Source organism: Oncorhynchus kisutch, unplaced genomic scaffold (genome assembly GCF_002021735.2).
Source record: "Oncorhynchus kisutch isolate 150728-3 unplaced genomic scaffold, Okis_V2 Okis01b-Okis20b_hom, whole genome shotgun sequence".
Taxonomy (NCBI): domain Eukaryota; kingdom Metazoa; phylum Chordata; class Actinopteri; order Salmoniformes; family Salmonidae; genus Oncorhynchus; species Oncorhynchus kisutch.
This window is the reverse complement of record NW_022261978.1, coordinates 9,911,122-9,935,763: the sequence shown is the minus strand read 5'-3', so window position 1 is coordinate 9,935,763 and position 24,642 is coordinate 9,911,122. Positions and strand designations below refer to the sequence as shown.

At 41.7% G+C, this 24,642-nt stretch overlaps 2 protein-coding genes across 2 annotated transcripts; both read right to left on the bottom strand.

The window, feature by feature from the left end:
- Window positions 1-2,626: 2,626 nt before the first annotated feature.
- LOC116358869 (gastrula zinc finger protein XlCGF17.1-like) lies at window positions 2,627-3,332 on the bottom strand (the record flags this gene model as incomplete). The annotated part of the gene is made up of 2 exons (XM_031811126.1): window positions 2,627-3,076; window positions 3,155-3,332. Coding segments are annotated over 2 exons (609 nt in total), but the record flags the coding sequence as incomplete, so codon positions are not given.
- Window positions 3,333-10,626: 7,294 nt separating this feature from the next.
- Window positions 10,627-16,454, bottom strand: LOC116358862 (zinc finger protein 180-like). Its single transcript, XM_031811119.1, has 2 exons — window positions 15,814-16,454; window positions 10,627-12,235 (listed from the first exon to the last, which is right to left on the bottom strand). The coding sequence occupies exons 1-2, from the start codon at window positions 16,229-16,231 to the stop codon at window positions 11,520-11,522; spliced, it is 1,134 nt and encodes a 377-aa protein (XP_031666979.1). The 5' UTR covers window positions 16,232-16,454; the 3' UTR covers window positions 10,627-11,519.
- Window positions 16,455-24,642: the final 8,188 nt, after the last annotated feature.

The window sequence follows — 24,642 nt, the reverse complement described above, 5'->3', positions numbered from 1 at the left end:
CCTCTTAAATCTACACACATCCCCACCATCCCTCAGGTGAACCTCCTGTAAAAAACAGAAATCAAACCCCACACCCTCTAAATAACAAAAACCGCCCTCCTTTTAACATTATCCCTTAACCCGCTAACATTTAGACTAAAAAAAGAAACAGAACTATTCATTTAATTATTTACAACAAATAAAAAAACCAAAACCCAAAGAAAAACCAGGAGACTCACCCGATGCTCCCCTGGTCCATCTCCACCGGCGGGGACGTCCTCTCCTCTCCTGACGCCCCCCCGTCCTCCATCCCAACCCATGACCCAGGCAGTGTGTTGGGTCCTCCCTCCCCACCCACCATCCCCCCCTCCCTGTTTGCCTCGGGCTGCATGTAGGGGACCCCATCTCCTCAAACAGGAGTTGGGATCCCTCTAGCAAACAGCCCACCGACCCCTCACTGGAGTCATCCACTAAAATGCAAGGGGCTGAGGCAAACCGGGAGGACAAATTACCCTCCCCTCCCAACTCCACTCCTCCCTCCTTCTCCGTCACTGTCCCCGTTCCTTCTTCCACTCCTTCTCGTACCACTGTCCCCTTCTCCCTCTTCTCAGCTCCTCCACGTTCTTCCACCTTCTTTTTAATCTCTCCTTCTTTTTCCTTCTTTCCATCTTCTCTCCTCTTTCTTTTCGCATCTTCCTTCTTCCCTTCTTCGTCCTTCTCATTCCTTTCCCCTGTGCCATCCGTACAATCCGCATGCGTCCTCTCTTTCCTCCCCCCATCCCCCGCTCCCCCCCCAGCTGCAGACGCGTATGACCTGTGACGAGCCGGGCGTTCACGCCACAGGTGTACTTTCGAGCCACACCCGTGGCAAGCCTTGGGCTCGTCACACTCCCTGGCCTCGTGCTCTTCCGACCCACAAAAACGACATTTCTTGTTACTGCACGAGGCCAGGGTACAACGCCTGCAGAACGGGGGCTGACGTGCATAGTATAGGGTTCCCCTGTCAGCCCCCAGGGAGAACATTGCTGGAGGATGGAGGTAGCCATCCACACTCTTCGGGGACTCCCTGAGTAACGCCTGGAAGCCTCTCTTCCCATTCCAGAAACCCAGGGAGTCCCTGAGGTACCTCGCTGAGGAGACATTGTCCATGTACCTCCCCAGAAAGGCCCTCACTTCTTCGTCCTTCACGTGCGGATTGTACATGGTTACGGTGACCACCCTGAAGTTGTTTCTTGCCAGGCTGGTCACCGTGTAATGACACAGGGGACCTTCTTCTTTCCCTTCCGTCACCGTCTTCATAATCTCATTGTGTTTTTCTTCCAAATATAGGGTTACATCAAACCCCTTCTCCATTGGGTTCCCCTGAAGGCATAGAACATCTTTAACCTTCAATTTTAGGTGCCCCATTAGGATGTTCCTCCCGAAGGTTTCTCTCCCCCAAGGCTCCATCTCTTTTCCCCGCCAAGAAAAGCGCACCGTGTTGGCCAGTCCAATCCCCGGAACCGACGGTCCAGATGTACTTTGCGCCATCTCCTCACGGACGATGGCGCACCCGTCCCACCACCTCAAACTTATAAATAGGAAGCAAATAACCAAAAAAGGTGGATCGACTAAAGGTGTTGACTCTCCACATCTATCAAGACAACTGGAGCACTGGGCCAGACACTCTTAAATAGAACCTGGACCAGCTCAGGTGAAACACCTTCCCACTAACGAGATGGACAAGCCAGCACAGGTGTAACACATACTGACTAACGAGGTGACACCGTAGTACTACTTCTGTAGATTGGATACTGTTTTAGCCAATCAGTGCGTCCTTTGTGCTAACGAGATAGGACCAGGCCTCAGGACAACCTGGCATGATGACTCCTTGCTGTCCCCAGTCCACCTGGCCGTGCTGCTGCTCCAGTTTCAACTGTTCTCCCTGCGGCTATGGAACCCTGACCCGTTCACCGGATGTGCTACCTATCCCAAACCTGCTGTTTTCAACTCTCTAGAGACAACAGGAACAGAAGAGATACTCTTAATGATCGGCTATGAAAAGCCAACTGACATTTACTCCTGAGGTGTTGATCTGTTGCACCCTCGACAACTACTGTGATTATTATTATTTGACCATGCTGAACATTTGAACATCTTGGCCATGTTCTGTTATAATCTCCACCCGGCACAGCCAGAAGAGGGCTGGCCACCCCTCATAGCCTGGTTCCTCTCTAGGGTTTTTCCTAGATTTTGGCCTTTCTAGGGAGTTTTTACTAGCCACCGTGCTTCTACACCTGCATTGCTTGCTGTTTGGGGTTTTAGGCTGGGTTTCTGTACAGCACCTTGAGATATCTGCTGATATAAGAAGGGCTTTATAAATAAATTTGATTTGATCCAAACTCTTTTTTTGTTTGTCAATTTTTGTAAAATTACATAAATAGTACTCTTCCATTTCAGAGCCTGGATTTTTCCCCTTTAGGCTAATATCCATAACATGTTGATATCAATTCATAAGTGGGCACACGTTTAGGCTTCTACATTGTGAAATCATTACAATATGCCTACTACAATGTTAAAAAATTCTACATTGTGACATTAATTAATTGAAATCATGAAACAACTCCTTCATGTATGTATTTTCTAATATTTGATCAGAGATCTTTTATCAGATTCTCTCGTCACAGCTATGAGATTTCAATCCTGTGTGTTCTCTTGTGCACTGTCAGATCTCCAGATCGACTAAAACTCCTCCCACATTGACCACAGCTATAAGGTTTCTCTCCTGTGTGTGTTCTCTGGTGTAGAGTCAGAGAGCCAGATGAAGCAAATCTCTTCCCACATTGACCACAGCTATAAGGTTTCTCTCCTGTGTGTGTTCTCTTGTGCACTGTCAGATCTCCAGATCGACTAAATCTCCTCCCACATTGGCCACAGCTATAAGGTTTCTCTCCTGTGTGTGTTCTCTGGTGTTTAGTCAGGTTGCCAGATGTAGCAAATCTCCTCCCACATTGATCACAGCTATAAGGTTTCTCTCCTGTGTGTTTTCTCTGGTGTTTAAACAGGTTGCCAGATGTAGCAAATCTCTTCCCACATTGATCACAGCTATAAGGTTTCTCTCCTGTGTGTGTTCTCTGGTGTTGAGTCAGGTGGCCAGTTGTAGAAAATCTCTTCCCACATTGATCACAGCTATAACTTTTCTTTCTTGTGTGTGTTCTCTGGTGTACTTTCAGAGAGATTAATGTTGTAAAACTCCTCCAACATTGACCACAGCTATAAGATTTCTCTCCTGTGTGTGTTCTCTGGTGTTGAGTCAGGTTGCCAGATGTAGCAAATCTCCTCCCACATTGATCACAGCTATAAGGTTTCTCTCCTGTGTGTGTTCTCTGGTGTTGAGTCAGGTTGCCAGATGTAGCAAATCTCTTCCCACATTGATCACAGCTATAACGTTTCTTTCTTGTGTGTGTTCTCTGGTGTACTTTCAGAGAGATTAATGTTGTAAAACTCCTCCAACATTGACCACAGCTATAAGGGTTCTCTCCTGTGTGTGTTCTCTGGTGTTGAGTCAGGTTAACAGATGTAGCAAATCTCTTCCCACATTGACCACAGCTATAAGATTTCTTTCCTGTGTCTGTTCTCTGATTAATTTTACTGCCTGATGATGTGAATCTCTTCCCACAGTCAGAGCAGCAGTGAGATTTCTTCCCTGTGGGTCTCTGCGGGTGTTTATTGAGGTGTTCTGATCTGGAGAGACTCTTCTCTGTCTCCTCAGCATCATGAGGTTGTTGAGGCTCCCCAGAGGATCCACGATAGTCACGTCTCTCTCCTGTGTGAACAACAAAGTCAGACCGATGATTAAAGGCCCACAACAGTCGTAATCCAGTGTAAAAGTTGATGCCAACAGCATAGCCATGATGTTGTACAACAATGGATGTCTGTAATGAATGTTAAAATTATTGTCTTAAAATGAGCAAGAAGTGATATTTTGTCTTGTTTTCACATTAGTAGTAGCATCTAAGATTGTAGATTAGAAAAAAGTTATTCATGTTTTTGAAACTCTAAGCAGTGTGGTAGAAGACTTTTGGTCTACAATACAGGCCCCTTTGTGTTTTCTAAAATTGCGGCACGAGGGCAATTTCATTGCATAAAGTCCTCCATGCTAATGAGGAAACCACTAGTTATGGATGTCGTATATCTGGTGTGACAAGAGATGAAAAGAATCTGCCCACTCCATCAAGCAATGGGGACAGCAACACAAGGCATTCACGGGACCTCATGGAACCATGGACCACACCTGCAGAAAATGGACAACAGGGGGAAGCAGAGGAGATACCTATCATAGACTTCTCCCAGCTGACGCTTGACATGCCACCTACGCCGCCTCAAGTGGTAGAAACAACCAGCTGGTATCATTAAGTAGAATCAGCCAACAGTAACACGGAAGCAGCAGAATGGGAGTTAGTAGTGCATGACCTAGATTTAGAATAAGAAGCTTCCATTTAGACACAGGTCTAAGATGACGTAATAAGCAATCTACCATCCCAGTGTAAGCACTCAGTGTAAGCAATCTATAGTCCCCTAGTAAGCACTCAGTGTAAGCAATCTACAGTCCCCGAGTAAGCACTCAGTGTAAGCAATCTACAGTCCCAGAGTAAGCACTCAGTGTAAGCAATCTACAGTCCCCGAGTAAGCACTCAGTGTAAGCAATCTAGTCCCCGAGTAAGCACTCAGTGTAAGCAATCTACAGTCCCAGAGTAAGCGCTCAGTGTAAGCAATCTACAGTCCCCGAGTAAGCGGCCGGTGCAAGCAGCAGGGCAGTGTGAAAGTGTGGTTTAGCCACAGCTCCATAAACTTGCAAACTTCCCCTGTAAAAAGGTATATAAAGAGAACAGAGATCATAAGAGAGGCATGATCCTCACTGACATATGAGACAGACTTCATATGGAGAATCCTCATAGGTAAATTTACTATTGCACTATACGCTTTTTGTTAGACGAGAACCATATTTGAAACACAGGGGTCTTGACACCTCTTGATCACAGACAAAGCGGCAGTAAAACAGTGAGACATCAAGTACAGATGTGATTAGCAATACAAGGAAACAGCCAAGTACCAGTTACAATATATTGAGTCCATACACAGAGTTGGAAGTGTATTAGGATATTGGAATTCGGAATCTAGCGTACCAATTACCAATTAAAGAATATTTGGGGTAGCCGAGTGGTTAGAGCGTTGGACTAGTAACCGAAAGGTTGCAAGTTCAAATCCCCGAGCTGACAAGGTACAAATCTGTCGTTCTGCCCCTGAACAGGCAGTTAACCCACTGTTCCTAGGCCGTCATTGAAAATAAGAATTTGTTCTTAACTGACTTGCCTAGTAAAATAAAGGTAAAATAAAAAAACTGTCATTGTGTGTCAAAATATATACCAATACTAGTTTCCAAGTGACTACTAGCTGACGAGCATAATAACCAATAGAAGAAGTTATTAGGTATTGATATATACAGAGGTAAAAGAGACTTGAAGGTAAGGAAATACAGGAGGAATCCATAACACTCAGAATATTTAAATAGGAGTATATCTATCCAAGGCCTCATACTAGACCGGAAAATAAGGGAGTGACAACGTGAACGAAGGAACAAACCCAACTCACGCGAAGGGCCATTATGAAGAAACAGAAGGGTTAGGCCCTTGTTACACCGCAGAAACTAAAATCCTAAAGTACTCTACCCCAGCCAGAAGATGGGATAGAGGCATTTGCTGCAGGTATAAGGCAAAAGTCAGCAACTATCATTATGACATCATGGATGAATTCTAGAATATACTATATAGCCTAGAAAACTGGTTAAATTATCATTATGAAATCATGGATGGCCAGTCCTTGTATTCATAGTGTATTGAATTCAGGGGGAGGGACTGAGCTGAACTCAAACCTGGGTCCAGCGACTGTCAAGTCAACACCTTATAACTGTTACGCCAAGATGTCTGAACTTCTTGACGAGGTCGCTCGGTGTTGGGTTATGGTTTCTACAATATCGTTCTCTATGAATTTGAGAGTGGTTACACTTCTCCTTCCCCCATCCCTCAGCTGTTTACCAAGTCTCTGGGCAGCCATTTTGTTGTGGTTAAAAAAAAAAAAAACACAATCCAGCAATCTGCAGTTCAAACAGTAAGAAATCTGTCATTTCACCACTGTTTTGGTAATTAAATGATTATGGGGTTGGAGAAATGTAACTACAGACAGACCTATGGATGCAAGGCCTGACCATCAATGATATCAACATTATAGTTTTAACCATGTTGAGGCAGCAGGGTAGCCTAGTGGTTAGAGCGTTGGACTAGTAACCAGTTGCAAGTTCACATCCCCGAGCTGACATTTTGAGGCGATACAGTGTTTATTTACATTGTTTCTAAACATTAAAGTAGAACAAGCTTATTCTGGGTTCTGATGGGGTACAACAGTTGAACTAAGCTCATGAAGCATGTGTTATATTCTTCAAGAATCAATGGCTATAAATACATAATTTAAAAGTCATAACATGAATGTAGCAATTGCAGATTTCTGCTTTAACACCAAACATCAGTTCAACTGCAGAGTTTGTGCCTCTGTTTTTAAGACAGTACTTACTAGTTTTAGTCAGGGAACGGTTTCTCAAAATCACATTTTGGCTAAATTCATCATTAGAACCATTGGATGCCTTAAGATGCATTCGGAAAACCGGGCCCAGATATCCAGGTTCCTCTTCTTCCTCCTTTTTCGATGTAACAGTCATCTCTCTCTCCTCCTCTTTCACTCTATAAACTGCATCCTCCTCTCGTTTTACTGTAACATCCTCCTCCTCTTTCACTCTGAACGCGTCTTCCTCTTCTTTCACAGTAACGGCCTCTACTTCTTGTTTTACTGTGATATACACCTCTTCTTTAGCAGAAGGAGAGTAGCTTAGTGACCGCAGACTGCTAGCTGACTAATAACAACAACGCCGTAAATATTAAATTAAATCGGATAACTAACTAGACAAAATAAGTGTCTTTAAAATACAGTGGCTAATAAACACGAAAGCGTCTGAAGAGCTTTATTGGTTCAGCTTTTTTTGTCTAGCAAGCTACCGAGGTGGATAACTTATTGTTGCTGGTGAAAGAAGAGTTCCGTCCACTAGATTATACGTCACATCCAACAGCATCACCATAAATTCCCAGACCGCCATCTGCTGACTGGAGTGGGTAACGCAGCTGAGTAAAATGTATATTTTATTATCAGACAAAAAGTTCAAGGGTATGAATCAGGGACATCGCTAGAACTAAAATATATATTAGCCCCCACTAAATAAATCAATATCAGTCCATATATTTTTTCTGTGATTTCTTTTTTTCGTCAACCGTTCCATCGCATCTTAAACTTAATATCGGGTCGGCACTCGGACCGGGGGAGGCTGCTGCTGCTGCTGCTGCACTCGTGACTGTTGGACTTTCTTCAGCAAAGATGGTGGAAATAAATACGAGGAGAGAGGGGTACCCCTACACAGACCTGAAATGGATCAATGATTGCCAGCAAACCAGGCTGTCATTTTGTAAAAAGTGGATGTATAGAATCTAGCTAGTTGAATAATGTACAATTTTGTAAGCTTGCCTTGCTGATAGATGAAATCGCGTAGATTGCTATGTTCTTGTTATTCTTGTTCTTGCTTATTATGCAGTGGATGATTAAAATCCCTGTATGCCCATGGATGTGTAACTAGCAATCTAGCCGATCTTTGTATGGACCCAAACGTTTGGTATACATATTAGTTCAGAACCTAGCTATGAACCTTAGCTATCATAGCCAGTTGTATCAACTTCAAAACAGCCTGAATGACATTAATGAAGCCTATGGATTGAGTAGAATATAATATCATGTTTTGCCAAGGATTCAAGTCAAATATACATGTAGTTATTACCATGCATGAGATCCCCACATTGTAGCCTGTACATTTAATATATTCACTGATCATGTACTCTACCTTGGCAAATTAATGTGCAGTTTAGGTATGAATGTCTTTGAGGTGATCAAATTCCTGTCTTTGAATGATGCCGTGTCTGCATGTATGTATTACAATTATACACTTCAACAGTGTTTACCAATCTTGGTCCTGGGACATTAATGGTTACACATTGTAACTAATAGACTAGAAACAGGATTTAACTAGTTAATTCATATATACAGAAATATATTATTTTTTAAACACTACACTCCACTTCCTATGCATCATGTAAATACTCTTAACACCGGTTCATCTCAACATCTAATGCCCTTCATCTGCATTGATCTGGTAAACACAGGATAGGTGGAGTATTTCATCACATTACACTATATTTCAACCAGTAGAGAATGTGAAACACTTTATTGAAAAGCTCATTATCCAAGTGTTATAAATACAAGTTCATTCTGTATTTCAATACACGTCTGTTGTGTATTATAAAAACAGAGGAAGAAAGAGGAGGAGAGAGGTGTTAAAGACAGAAAGGGAAAGAGGTAAACACATAGGAGCAGGGAAGGCAGCACGTGATTAATGAATCACAGTGCTACATAAATGTTCTCTCAGTTCATCACAATTACATAATAGTGTCTCTTCTCTAGACAAACAATATAGCGTAGTTTTAGAAATAATGAAGTGTCTTACTATTCTCCATGGTTGGCCCTCTTGCCTATTCTCTTGACGGTGGAAGGAGCCACAGTTATACACCTGAACCTGCTTACTGCACAACACAATCCAACAATCAGATCGATACATGTGTGTAGGTGTGGGTTATAGGGTGTCCAATTGTTCCACATTTTGTCAATATGGGTGATTTAAAACAGCCCGTTTTGTTTTTGCACTTCCTTGTTGGACCCCATCTTTGAAACATCCTGCAAAGCAGCAGACACCTCCTCTGGGACACGGCGGCGAGCTGCAGATCCCCTCCTGGTCCTCGTGTCCATCCTCATGACGTTACGCAGGACACAGGTAGCCTTCACACACCTGAATTCCTCCAGGAGGCAGTCCCAGATGACCCTGGTCACCCAACCTTGCAATGCCCTACACGGTAACTGTCGGCAACCGTTTTGAAGGAACCTCCAGTTTGCTTATTTATATTCAGTGGCCTGACTGCATCCAGACTGTCAAAGGTCCGTCCTGGTAGATCTGAACCTAATGCAGTTTGGAGTGATCAGATGACAGGAGTCACATTTAGGTTCCAGGTGTAACTGAGGCTGTAGATGCTCCATATCCACTACTTTGAGTGTTGTATATAAATCAAATATTATTTGTCACATACACATGGTTAGCAATGTTAATGAGAGTGTAGCGAAATGCTTGTGCTTCTAGTTTCGACAATGCAGCAATAACCAACGAGTAATCTAACCTAACAATTCCACAACTACTACCTTATACACACACAAGTGTAAAGGGATAAAGAATATGTACATAAAGATATATGAATGAGTGATGGTACAGAACAGCATAGGCAAGATGCAGTAGATGGTATAGAGTACAGTATATACATGAGATGAGTAATGTAGGGTATGTAAACATATTAAGTAGCATTGTTTAAAGTGGCTAGTGATATATATTTTACATCAATTTACATTATTAAAGTGGCTAGAGTTGTGTCAGTATGTTGGCAACAGCCACTCAATATTAGTGGTGGCTGTTGAACAGTGATGGCCTTGAGATAGCAGCTGTTTTTCAGTCTCTCGGTCCCTGCTTTGATGAACCTGTACTGACCTCGCCTTCTGGATGATAGCGGGGTGAACAGGCAGTGGCTCGGGTGGTTGTTGTCCTTGATGATCTTTATGGCCTTCCTGTGACATCGGGTGGTGTAGGTGTCCTGGAGGGCAGGTAGTACCAGGCGGTGATACAGCCCGACAGGATGCACTCGATTGTGCATCTGTATAATTTGACTAAATGTGTTTCCTTGTTACAGGGCAGGCAAGAAATGGAACAGCAAGTTCACAGAACATGACATAAGCAGAGCTGTGGGAGACCACCTCAAGCCCCTGGTAGAGTCGGGGGTGGTGTTTACCTCCCACCACGCCTTCAGCAGGCTGGAAAAGTGGGATTGATCCAGTAGTTGAATCTTTTGACGTATTGTTGATTTCAAAACATTTCAGTTTCAACAAATGAACTGGGTTGGTTGAAAAGTGATACTAAACGTACATACCATGTACTATTTTAACATAGTGGAAGATACTGTTTTTCATACTAAGATATGTTTTGCTTTTGCACATATTTGTTAATTGGAGGGGTTCTGAAAGACACTGAGGGTGTCGATTAAAAATTGACTAGTAACAACAACTGGGACCTAAAAGACACCCACCATGAGACCCACTAAATCTGTCCAAGAAGAAGCAAACAAAAGAAAAACCCACACCAAACTTAAAGACCAAAAAAACAAAAAGTTGGCGCAACTAAAGGTGTTGACTCTCCACATGTAACAAGACTGGGCCAGACACTCTTAAATAGAACCTGGACCAGCTCAGGTGAAACAGCTTACCACTAATGAGATGAAATAAGCCAGCACAGGTGTAACACATAATGACTAACGAGGTGACACCGATCTGTGCGCCCAACGTGCTAACGAGCTATACATGCTAACGAGCTATACGTGCTAAAGTCCAACCTCAAAACACAAATGGAAAAACCAAAGCCTGTTCCCCTTTAAGACAACAAATTTATCCTATATTTTTGTTGGACAAGTTTGCTCACCACCAACAGAAAACAACTTCAATTTCACATTATAATCAACTACACTGCTTCACCTTCACCAATATAAACATGGTGTCTACTGGCTGTCAACAATTAAAAACAAGAAAAAACACCTATTCCTAAATAATAATAAACAATCATATTATTTTTTTCTAATTTTTCTTTCAATAGAATCCTAAAACCCACTAGCTTCTAGAACTCTCGTCCCCTTGGAACGAGCGCAAACAAAACTAATTTCCAATACGGAAAAAAGTGCAGTCAAAATAAATTGTGTTCCATGGCAACGCATATGGATTTGGGAGGAAATCAGGTTGAACCTGCTCTAGAAAGTAAAACAAAACAAAAAACACATGGAAATGGGAGATACATTTTACCTCACTGGTTAGAGGACAACCTGCAGAAGACAATCAGCTACATTTTTGATTGTTGCATTTAAATTTAGGGGTCGCTAAACAATGGAACAGCACTTATTTGTCATCACTCATCAATATCACGTTGACATCAATTGAGCGAGAGAGGGGAGATGAGGTTGCAACAGCTCAAAAACCACACGGAATCTGGGAGTAATGTGTACATCCCTGGTTAGAGGACAATTTGTAGAAAACAGCTAGCTACATTTTGAAGTGTTTCACTTTGATTCACGTGGGTCACTTTTAGTTAAATCACATAAATATTACTCTCTCAATTCAGAGCCTGGATCTTTCCCCTGAGGATAATATCCATGTCATGTTGAAATCAATAGAACAGGGGAGAAACATTTAGGGTCCTACATTGTGACATCATTAAATTACTCCTTCTACAATGTTAAAACATTCTACATTGTGACATTAATTAATTGATATCATGAAATAACTCCATGTATTTTCTGATGCTCGATCAGAGATCTTTTATCAGAGTATCTCTTGTTACACAGATCACAGCTATGAGGTTTCTCTCCTGTGTGTGTTCTCTGGTGTGATATCAGGTTGCATTGTTGAGTAAAGCTCTTCCCACATTGAGTACAGCTATAAGGTTTCTCTCCTGTGTGTGTTCTCTGGTGTGATATCAGGTTGCACTGTTGAGTAAAGCTCTTCCCACATTGAGTACAGCTAGAAGGTTTCTCTCCTGTGTGTGTTCTCTGGTGTGATATCAGGCCTGATGAATGAGTAAAACTCTTCCGACATTGAGTACAGCTATGAGGTTTCTCTCCTGTGTGTATTCTCTGGTGTGTTATCAGGCTGCTGAGCCGAGTAAAACTCTTCCCACATTGAGTACAGCAATACGGTTTCTCTCCTGTGTGTGTTCTTTGGTGACGAGTCAGATTGCTCAATGTAGTAAAACTCTTCCCACATTGAGTACAGCTATAAGGTTTCTCTCCTGTGTGTGTTCGCTGATGAATTGTAATGCCTGATGAGGTGAATATCTTCCCACAGTCAGAGCAGCAGAGAGTTATCTTCCCTGTGGATCTCTGCAGGTGTTTCTTGGGGTGTTCTAATGTGGAGAGACTGTTCTCTGCCTCGTCAGCGTCATGAGGTTGTTGAGGCTCCCCAGAGGACCCATGGTAGTCCCGTCTCTCTCCTGTGTGAACAACAAAGTCAGACAGATGGTTAAAGGCCCACAACAGCGGAAATCCACTGTAAAAGGTGATGCCAACAGCGTAGCCATGATGTTGTACAACAATTGTTGTCTGTAATGATTATTTGACAATTGTCTTAAAAATGAGCAAGAATAGTCATATTTTGTCTTGTTTTCACATTAGTAGTAACATCGATGATTGTAGGCTAGAAAAAAAGTTATTAAAGTTGTTGAAATCCTAAGAAGTGTGCCAGACGACTTTTGGTCTCCAACATAGGCACCTTTCTGTGTTTGCTAAAATTGCGGCACGAGGGCGATGCACATGCAATTTGGTAGAAACTCGTTCCCCCTAATGAAGAAACCGATAGTTTTGGATGTAGTATATCTTCCTGGAGCAAAAATGGTGAGCAAAGATTTTGTTTTTTCACAATGTATTCTGAATGTGAATGGGGGAAACCTCAGGGGAGTAACCTCCATGTCCAGGTTGCTTATGAGAGCATGTCACACTACTTTGGATTAAAATTGTAAGCCTCGTTTGAACGTCCTACTTAATATAATGTTTGTATCGTCATCGCAAATCAACCTCTTTGCACTTAAAAAACACTTCAACCAGTAAAATGCTCTTTGGCTTTTCCATCAGCCCGACAACGGGGCTCCGTGTCGACAAAGGGCCCAGGCCAATTGGCAAAAGAGGTACTGTAGCTGGAGTAATTTTGTTTGCTAGCTGGGAGATGCACCTGGCTCGAGGCTAACTGGTGCTAGCTTCAGGACAAGGGCGTTGGCCACTATAGCCAATCCGGTGCAAAGGTCTAGAGCTTACGGCAGGAATCCGGTGATGTAGTGGCTTCTAGTCGTCTTAGTGAAGAGTCTGGGAGGCATCAGCTGTGTAGCCGAGTGATCATAGGGTCCACCGAGCAGGCCCGGGAGATGGGCCTGGCTCAAGGCTAGCTTCGAGGCTGGGCCACTCGGTGGCAGCTATCCAGCTGCGATTATCTGGTGTAATGGTCCAGAGCTTACGGCAGGAATACAGTGATGTAGTGGAGAAAAACAGTCCGATATGCTCAGGGTTGATATCGCGCTGTGCAGACTGGCAGGTATTATCCAGGCTAAAAGCGACTGGTGTTTGAGCTAAAAAGGTAAAGGCCGCTAGCAGTGGCTAACAATGACTAAATAGCTAGTAGCTAATTAGCTTCTGATGAAGGTTCTAGCTATAAGGGCCAAAAAAAAAGCAGATCCGTATCACATTGGGTGAGGCGGGTTGCCGGAAGGTATATTTAATTGAATTTAATGTTATGTTGACGAGCGGCCCCCTCCGGTCAGGTTATGTTGACGAGCGGCCCCCTCCGGTCAGGTTATGTTGACGAGCGGCTCCCTCCGGTCAGGTTATGTTGACGAGCGGCCCCCTCCGGTCAGGTTATGTTGACGAGCGGCTCCCTCCGGTCAGGTTATGTTGACGAGCGGCTCCCTCCGGTCAGGTTATGTTGACGAGCGGCTCCCTCCGTTCAGGTTATGTTGACGAGCGGCTCCCTCCGGTCAGGTTATGTTGACGAGCGGCTCCCTCCGGTCAGGTTATGTTGACGAGCGGCTCCCTCCGGTCAGGTTATGTTGACGAGCGGCTCCCTCCGGTCAGGTTGTGTTGACGAGCGGCTCCCTCCGGTCAGGTTGTGTTGACGAGCGGCCCCCTCCGGTCAGGTTGTGTTGACGAGCGGCCCCCTCCGGTCAGGTTATGTTGAGGAGCGGCTCCCTCCGGTCAGGTTGTGTTGACGAGCGGCTCCCTCTAGTTATGACGTTGAGTAATTTGTGTGTCTTAATTATTTAATTAAATAGAATGCTTCACTTCACTAGGGTAGGGGACAGCATTCAGAATTTTGGATCAAAAGCGTGCCTAAATTAAACTACCTGCTACTCAGGCCGAGAAGCTAGGACATGCATATAATTAGTAGATTTGGATGGAAAATATAAAGTTTCCAAAACTGTTAAAATAATGTCTGTGAGTATAACAGAACTGATATGGCGAAAACCCGAGGAAAATCCATCCAGGAAGTACTATTATTTTGAAAGGCTGTTTTTCCATTGAAAGCCTATCCACCATACAAAGACTTAGGACCCAGGTCACGATCTCTATGGCTTCTTCTACATGTGGTCATTCTTTAGGCATTGTTTCAGGCTTTTACTCTGAAAAATGAGGGAGATACATATCCACCATAATATGCAAATAAATTCATTAAAAAATCATACAATGTGATTTTCTGGATTTTTTTTCTCATTTTGTCTGTCATAGTTGAAGTGTACCTATGATGAAAATTACAGGCCTCATCTTTTTAAGTGGGAGAACTTGCACAATTGGTGGCTGACTAAATACTTTTTTGCCCCACTGTACATCCTAGAAACCTGGTTAAACTATCATTATGACATCATGGATGAATTCTAGAATATACTATATATCCTAGAAACCTGGTTAAACTATCATTATGACATCATGGATGAATTCTAGAATATACTATATATCCTAGAAACCTGGTTAAACTATCATTATGACATCATAGATGAATTCTAGAATATACTATATATCCTAGAAACCTGGTTAAACTATCATTATGACATCATGGATGAATTCTAGAATATACTATATAGCCTAGAAACCTGGTTAAACTATCATTATGACATCATGGATGAATTCTAGAATATACTATATATCCTAGAAACCTGGTTAAACTATCATTATGACATCATGGATGAATTCTAGAATATACTATTTAGCCTAGAAAACTGGTTAAATTATCAATATGACCTCATGGATGGCCAGTCCTTGTATTCATAGTGTATTGAATTCAGGGGGTAGCCCTGAGCTGAACTCAAACCTGGGTCCAGCGACTGTCAAATCAACACCTTATAACTGTTACGCCAAGATGTCTGAACTTCTTGACGAGGTCGCTAGGTGTTGGGTTAAGGTTTCTTCAATATCGTTCTCTATGAATTTGAGAGTGATTACACTTCTCCTTCCCCCATCCCTCAGCTGTTAACCAAGTCTCTGGGCAGCCATTTTGTTGCTGTTTAAAAAAAACACAAAACCCAGCAATCTGCAGTTCAAACAATAACAAATCTGTCATTCCACCACTATTTTGGTAATAAAAGATTATGGGGTTGGAGATATGTAACTACAGACAGACCTACATTATAGTTTTAACCATGTTGAGGCGGCAGGGTAGCCTAGTGGTTAGAGAGTTGGACTAGTAACCGGAAGGTTGCAAGTTCATATCCCCGAGCTGACATGGTACAAATCTGTCAATTTACCCACTGTTCCTAGTCCGTTATTGAAAATAAGAATTTGTTCTTAACTGCTATACAGTGTTGATTTACATTGTTTCTAAACATTATATTAAAGCTTATTTGGGGTTCTGATGGGGTACAACAGTTGACCTCAACTCATGAGGCATGTGTTATATTCTTCAAGAATCAATGGCTGTAAATAAATAATTTAAAAGTCACAATATGGATGTAGCAATTGCAGATTTCCACCTTAACACCTAACATCAGTTCAACTGCAGAGTTTGTGCCTCTGTTGTTAAGACAGTACTTACCAGTGTTAATCAGGGAACGGTTTCTAAAAACCATCTTATGGCTAAATTCATCGTTAGAACCACTGGATGCCTTAAGATGCGTTTGGGAACCCGGGCCCAGATATCCAGGTTCCTCCTCTTCTTCCTCCTCCTTTTTCGATGTAAAAGTAATCTCCTCCCCCTCCTCTTTCACGCCATAAACTGCATCTTCCTCTCCTTTTACTGTGACATCATCCTCCTCTTTCACTCTGAACGCGTCCTCCTCTTCTTTCAGAGTAAAGGCCCCACTCCCTACTTCTTGTTTTACTGTGATATCTTCCTCGTCTTTCACTCTGAACGCGTCCTCCTCTTCTTTCACAGTAACGGCCCCACTCCCTACTTCTTGATTTACTGTGATATCCTTCTCTTCATTAGAAGGAGAGTAGCTTGGTGAACTCATGGTCGGAGATGTTAGCTAGGCTAATGCTAACTTAACCAGCCCGCTAGCTGAATAATAACAACAACAGCATAAATATTAAATTAAATTGGATAACTAACTAGACGACAGAAGTGGGTTTAAAACACAGTGGCTAATATACACTAAAGCGTCTAAAGAGCTTTATTGGTTCGGCTATTTGTCTATCAAGCTACCGAGGTGTCTGACTAACTGTTGCTGCTGTTGAAAGAAGCGTTCCGTCCACTAGATTATACGTCACACCTACAGCATAACCATAAATTCCCAGACCGCCATCTGCTGACTGGAGTGGGTAACACAGTTGAGTAAAATGTAGATTTTATCTTCAGATAACAAGTTAAAGTGTACGAAGCATGAGTTTTAACTCACCAGTGTAACAATACAGTGTGGTTAAAGACTTAGTAAGCTCATTGTAATCACGATATGGTTACCTATAAGTACAAACAATGTTTTTGCGTTATTACATATTTATTAACTTATTTTGTGACTCTTCCAAACTACACACAATGCAGTATTTCTCAACGTCATATGGATGATCTTCTCTGTGCTACTGAGTTTGTTTGCCAGTGTAATGGTGTTACACGTTTAAAATATTTGTATCCTCTATTTAACGAGGCAATTCATTTAAGAACGGTGCCTTAGACCGCTGCCCCGCTCGTGTGATAAAGGTATAGGATTCTGGGTAATCCACAGCAGATTTATGGAGAATTTGAAAATTGAGTGGTCCTGGGATAGAAATGTATAAAATTGACATTACATCATTAAATCCACGTTTTAAATCATACATTAGCTATTTATGTTTTAGTAATTACTGTTGTTTGTTTGGCGTCAAGTCAGCCTCTCTTTATATGTTATTTGCCAAATCTCTGTTTTCCATGTGGGTTTTATGCTAAAGTTCCCTCTTATCTAACTGGAAAATGCATCTTCTTTAGGAGTGCTATTTCTACCCTGTTCACTACTGATCGTTCATCCACACTGTGGGGGCGGCAGTAACCGAAAGGTTGCAAGTTCAAATCCCTGAGCTGACAAGGGTAATTTATGACAAAAGTATAAAGTATATGTTTTACAAACTCATGAACACCAGCCAGTTTATCAGCCCGGTTTTGTTAGTTTAGGTGTATTATACTTCTTCGCCACCTGAGGGGGACATTGAGTAATTTTCCATGTCAATTTGATATATTTTGATACTAAAATGGATGACGCGATATTCTGATGTAGTGAATATGAGACACATGGAAATAATGTATTTATTTTTATTATAGTAAATTAGGAATTAGTAGGAATTGTTAAATCCACTATACGATCACAATAACTTTGATAGACATTTCAATAGTTTTTTTTGTTAGTATATTACAGGGCAGATTAATGTAGAATTGCTGTGGGAGTGGTATTTATATCCCGTCACTACTGATCATTCATCCATACTGTGTGTGTCCCATCATTGCAGCTTTGGAAATAAATGAACTATCCATCCATTGCACCTTCCTGTGTTGACTCACTGACTTGAGGGACCAGGATGGTCACACGAGGTCGATAGGTTGATATCTCAAGCTTCATCTCATATGAACTGTCTTTGATATTTGGTTATATGGTGTAACTTTAAACACTCGAGTGCAAACGATTAGTTTAACTTAAAGTTCTACATTTTGAAGTTATTTATGTTGTAGTTGACATCATAGGGAATAGGCTGGTCCTGTATATTACTTCACACCTGACTTTGGCATTCTCCTGAATTCTGATTGGTTTAATGTAATAACTCCAAATATACAACAGTGAGGTATTACGTTGCATTGGGAAAAATATTTTATTTATCTTTTTATAAACAATACAAAACATACAAACGACAACATCATACAAACATGAAGTACAACACACCTGCCCAGACCCACTAGAACACACCTCCATCTCCATTAACTACATCACACCTGCCCAGACCCACTAGAACACACCACCATCTCCATTAACTACATCACACCTGCCCAGACCCACTAGAACACACCTCCATCTCCATTAACTACATCACACCTGCCCAGACCCACTACAACACACCTCCATCTCCATTAACTACATCACACCTGCCCAGACCCACTAGAACACACCTCCATCTCCATTAACTACATCACACCTGCCCAGACCCACTAGAACACACCTCCATCTCCATTAACTACATCACACCTGCCCAGACCCACTAGAACACACCTCCATCTCCATTAACTACATCACACCTGCCCAGACCCACTAGAACACACCTCCATCTCCATTAACTACATCACACCTGCCCAGACCCACTAGAACACACCTCCATCTCCATTAACTACATCACACCTGCCCAGACCCACTAGAACACACCTCCATCTCCATTAACTACATCACACCTGCCCAGACCCACTAGAACACACCTCCATCTCCATTAACTACATCACACCTGCCCAGACCCACTAGAACACACCTCCATCTCCATTAACTACATCACACCTGCCCAGACCCACTAGAACACACCTCCATCTCCATTAACTACATCACACCTCCAACTGTCAGTTGGTTGCATGAATAACTATGATTACTAAATGTTACATGAATTGTAAATATGAATTATCAAAACCAAATGTACACCCCTTTGTTAATATGTAGTGGCAATACGTCACTTCATGGTGAGGCATGGAATAATAAAACATGTATCTGTTGTCAGGCTGAATGTTTGAAATATGAGGTGATTTGAGTCATGCTTCTTCAGTAGTGGAATAAAGACAATTAGCACTTGAATGTTGTCAAAAAATACTGGAGTGATGTAAGATTGTTAATCAAATTGATTATAGACTCAATTTATTATACTGCGTCCAGGCTGCAAGTACGTTGAAATTAAGTTGTTTTCAAGTCATTGAAAAAAAAACGACCTGAAAAGACATCTTAACTTTCACATCTTTTTAATGACATTTTGGGGTGTCCAAATCAATAACCAATATGCATTAACAGTTTGATAAATTGAAAATCATAACATTTAAACAAACGTGCCACAATAATCATTTAACTTTTTTAAACAAGCTCCACAAGCACCAGAAACACTGTTTTGACAAGTAGCAATAAACCACTGATATCGATTAGAAATCAGGTTGTACATGATGTTGGAACTAACACACACAAAAAAAACACCTGGAAATGGGAGATATCTTTTACCTCACTGGTTAGAGGACAACCTGCAGAAGACAGTCAGCTACATTTTGGAGTGATGCTTTTAAATGTAGGGGTCACTAAACAAAGGAATGCAACACTTATTTGTCATCACTCATTGATATCATGTTGAAATCAATTGCACGAGAGGTGGGAGATGAGGCTGCAAGTCCTGTTAAAACTAACGCAGCAAAAAACACACGGAATCTGTGAATAATGTGTTCACCACTGGTTAGAGGACAATTAGGAGAAAACAGCCAGATACATTTTGAAGTGTTGCATGTTGAATGAGGTGGGTCACCAACGTGGTAAGTGGAACAACTCTGTTTTTGTTAGTCACTTTTTGTGACCAATTCAGGCCTAGATTTCCCCCCTGAGGCTAATATCCATATCATGTTGAAATCAATAGAACATAGGACAAACATTTAGGGTTCTACATTGTGACATCATTAAAATACTTCCTCTACAATGTTTAAACATTCTACATTGTGACATTATTTCATTGATATCATGAAACTCCTTCATGTATTTTCTGATGTTTAATCAGAGATCTTTTATCAGAGTATCTCTTGTCACATTGATCACAGCTATGAGGTTTCTCTCCTGTGTGTGTTCTCTGATGTGATACCAGGCTGTTTGACTGAGTAAAACTCTTCCCACATTGAGTACAGCTATAAGGATTCTGTCCTGTGTGTGTTCTCTGGTGCAAAGTCAGCTGGCTAGATGTAGTAAAACTCTTCCCACAGTGATCACAGCTGTAAGGTTTCTCTCCTGTGTGTGTTCTCTGGTGTATTGTCAGACGACCAGATGAAAGAAAACTCTTCCCACATTGATCACAGTTATAAGGTTTCTCTCCTGTGTGTGTTCTCTGGTGAACTATCAGGCTGCTTGAGTGAGTAAAGCTCTTCCCACATTGAGTACAGCTATAGGGTTTCTCTACTTTGTGTGTTCTCTGGTGAGATTTTAAATGTCCTGACGAAACAAAACTCTTTCCACAGTCAGAGCAGCTAAAAGGTTTCTCTCCTGTGTGGATTCTCTGATGTCTTTTAAGGTCTGCCGAGGAGGTGAATTTCTTCCCACAGTCAGAGCAGCAAAAAGGTTTCTCTCCAGTGTGACTTCTCTGGTGTAGTTTCAGTGAATCTGATCTTAAGTAACTCTTCCCACAATCAGAGCAGCAGTGAGTTTTCGTTTTGGGTCTCCGCTGGTGTTTCTTGAGGTGTTTTGATCTGGAGAGACTCTTCTCTGCCTTGTCAGCATCATGATGTTGTTGAGGCCCCCCAGAGGATCCACGATTGTCACGTCTCTCTCCTGTGTGAACAACAAAGTCAGACAGATGGTTAAAGGCCAACAACAGCAGAAGTCCACTGTAAAAGGTGATGCCAACAGCGTAGCCATGATGTTGTACAACAATTGTCTGTAATGAATGTATTGATTATTTGACAATTGCACTGTTTTTTTTTTTTTAAATCACATGAGACATTGATGAGTTTAGGCTAGAAAGTTATTACAGTTGCTGAACCCCTAAGCAATGTGCCAGACGACTCTGTCGGCCCTTTCTAAAATTGCCGCAGAATTGCCATATATGTTCAGTTGAAGTTGGATGTTTAAATGTATTTGGCTAAGGCATGTAAACTCAGTTTTTCACAATTCCTGACATTTTAATCCTAGTAAAAATTCCCTGTTTTAGGTCAGTTAGGATCACCACTTTATTTTTATGAATGTGAAATGTCAGAATAATATTAGAGAGAATGATTTATTTCAGCTTTTATTTCTTTCATCACATTCCCAGTGGGTCAGAAGTTTACTAATTGAGTGTGTGTATTTGGTAGCATTGCATTTAAATTCCTCCTGACAGAGCTGGTGTAACGGAGTCAGGTATGTAAGGCCTCCTTGCTCACACACACTTTTTCAGTTCTGCCCACAAACTTTCTATGGGATTGAAGTCAGGGCTTTGTGATGGTCACTCCAGTACCTTGACAATGTCAAAACACCAGTCTCAACGATGCTGGCCTTCGAGGCAGAGTTGCAAAGAAAAAGCCATACCTCAGACTGGCCAATAAAATTAAATAAATTAAGATTGGCAAAAGAACACAGATACTGGACAGAGGAACTCTGGGAATTCAAGCTACCCATGTTTACTATTATAATAAATAAACTATTACTGTTAAAATAAATGGAAAATCTAAATACGAATTACAGATTTCTCAGGCATTTATTTTGTGGATGTATCAAAACCGTCTAGAATGCATCCACGATGTCATAATGATAGTTTAACCAGGTTTCTAGGCTATATAGTATATTCTAGAATTCATCCATGATGTCATAATGATAGTTTAACCAGGTTTCTAGGCTATATAGTATATTCTAGAATTCATCCATGATGTCATAATGACAGTTTAACCAGGTTTCTAGGCTATATAGTATATTCTAGAATTCATCCATGATTTCATAATGACAGTTTAACCAGGTTTCTAGGCTATTTAGTAGAGGTCGACCGATTATGATTTTTCATACCGATTATTGAAGGACCCCCCCCCCCCCCCCCCCCCAAAAAAAAAAGCCGATACCGATTAATCGGCCGATTTAAATTTCAAAAAAATGATTTGTAGTAATGACAATTACAACAATACTGAATGAACACTTATTTTAACTTAATATAATACATCAATAAAATCAATTTAGCCTCAAATAAATAATGAAACATGTTCAATTTGGTTTAAATAATGCAAAAACAAAGTGTTGGAGAAGAAAGTAAAAGTGCAATATGTGCCATGTAAGAAAGCTAACATTTAAGTTCCTTGCTCAGAACATGAGAATATGAAAGCTGGTGGTTCCTATACCACGAGTCTTCAATATTCCCAGGTAAGAAGTTTTAGGTTGTAGTTATTATAGGAATTATAGGACTATTTCCCTCTATACCATTAGTATTTCATTAACCTTTGACTATTGGATGTTCTCATAGGCACTTTAGTATTGCCAGTGTAACAGTATAGCTTCCATCCCTCTCCTCGCTCCTACCTGGGCTTGAACCAGGAACACGACGACAACAGCCACCCTCAAAGCAGCGTTACCCATGCAGAGCAAGGGGAAAAACTACTCCAAGTCTCAGAGCGAGTGATGTTTGAAACTCTATTAGCGCGCACCCCGCTAACTAGCTAGCCATTTCACATCGGTTACACCAGCCTCATCTTGGGAGTTGATTGGCTTGAAGCACAGCGAAGAACTTCTGGCAAAGCGCAGGAAAGTACTGTTTGAATGAATGCTTACGAGCCTGGTGCTGCCTACCACCGCTCAGTCAGACTGCTCTATCAAATCATAGACTTAATTATAATATAATAACACACAGAAATACGAGCCTTAGGTCATTAATATGGTCAAATCCGGAAACTATTATCTCGAATACAAGACGTATATTCTTTCAGTGAAATACAGAACCGTTCCGTATTTTATCAAACGGGTGAGTCTAAATACTGCTGTTACATTGCACAACCTTCAATGTTATGTCATAATTACGTAAAATTCTGGCAAATTAGGCGGCCCAAACTGCTGCATATACACTGACTCTGCGTGCAATGAACGCAAGAGAAGTGACACAATTTCACCTGGTTAATATTGCCTGCTAACCTGGATTTCTTTTAGCTAAATATGCAGGTTTAAAAATATATACTTCTGTGTATTGATTTTAAGAAAGGCGTTGATGTTTATGGTTAGGTACACATTGGAGCAACGATACGCACTGCATCGATTATATGCAACGCAGGACACGCTAGATAAACTAGTAATATCATCAACCAATCAACCATGTGTAGCTAACTAGTGATTATGATTGATTGATTGTTTTTTTACAAGATAAGTTTAATGCTAGCTAGCAACTTACCTTGGCTTCTACTGCATTCGTGTAACAGGCAGACTCCTCATGGAGTGCAATGTAATCAGGTGGTTAGAGCGTTGGACTAGTTAACTGTAAGGTTGCAAGATTGAATCCCCCGAGCTGACAAGGTAAAAATCTATCGTTCTGCCCCTGAACGAGGCAGTTCCTAGGCCATCATTGAAAACAAGAATGTGTTAAAGAAGAAAGGCAAGTCAGTTAAGAACAGATTCTTATTTTCAATGACGGCCTAGGAACAGTGGGTTAACTGCCTGTTCAGGGGCAGAACGACAGATTTGTACCTTGTCAGCTCGGGGATATGAATATTAGGTGTTCCACTATACAGTTAATCTGATATTCTATAAGAGGAACAGGAGCTCCACTATACTGTTGATCTGATATAAGAGGAACAGGAGCTCCACTATACTGTTGATCTGATATAAGAGGAACAGGAGCTCCACTATACTGTTGATCTGATATAAGAGGAACAGGAGCTCCACTATACTGTTGATCTGATATAAGAGGAACAGGAGCTCCACTATACTGTTGATCTGATATAAGAGGAACAGCCCAAGTCAAGCTTCTTATCTGCTTCTTATCCTTTGTGCAAACAGCTGTGTCTGTCCTGAGCTCACTGGAGCAGGAAACTCAGAATATTTCATACAATGTTTCCAGTTGGCTAGCACCAGCCTTGGGCTGGACAGTTGATACAATGTTTCCAGTTGGCTAGCACCAGCCTTGGGCTGGACCGTTGATACAATGTTTCCAGTTGGCTAGCACCAGCCTCGTGCTGGATAGTTGATACAATGTTTCCAGTTGGCTAGCACCAGCCTCGTGCTGGACAGTTGATACAATGTTTCCAGTTGACTAGCACCAGCCTCGGGCTGGACAGTTGATACAATGTTTCCAGTTGGCTAGCACCAGCCTCGGGCTGGACAGTTGATACAATGTTTCCAGTTGGCTAGCACCAGCCTTGGGCTGGACCGTTGATACAATGTTTCCAGTTGGCTAGCACCAGCCTTGGGCTGGACAGTTGATACAATGTTTCCAGTTGGCTAGCACCAGCCTCAGGCTGGACAGTTGATACAATGTTTCCAGTTGGCTAGCACCAGCCTTGGGCTGGACAGTTGATACAATGTTTCCAGTTGGCTAGCACCAGCCTCAGGCTGGACAGTTGATACAATGTTTCCAGTTGGCTAGCACCAGCCTCAGGCTGGACAGTTGATACAATGTTTACAGTTCGTTGCAGACAGGCCATGCTTAGCCAATGTGATTTATAGTATATTTTTTAGGATATTTTCTACCTGCAGGCTGCAATGTTTTTATTTGTTGGCTTTATGTAGGGTATTTTTATCTAGTT

Coding starts and splice junctions, on each gene's coding strand:
- LOC116358862 (XM_031811119.1), bottom strand. CDS start 16,231: ATGAGTTCACCAAGCTACTCTCCTTCTAATGAAGAGAAGGATATCACA. Junction 12,236..15,813: donor CCGTTCCCTGATTAACACTG/GTAAGTACTGTC, acceptor TTGTTCACACAG/GAGAGAGACGGGACTACCAT.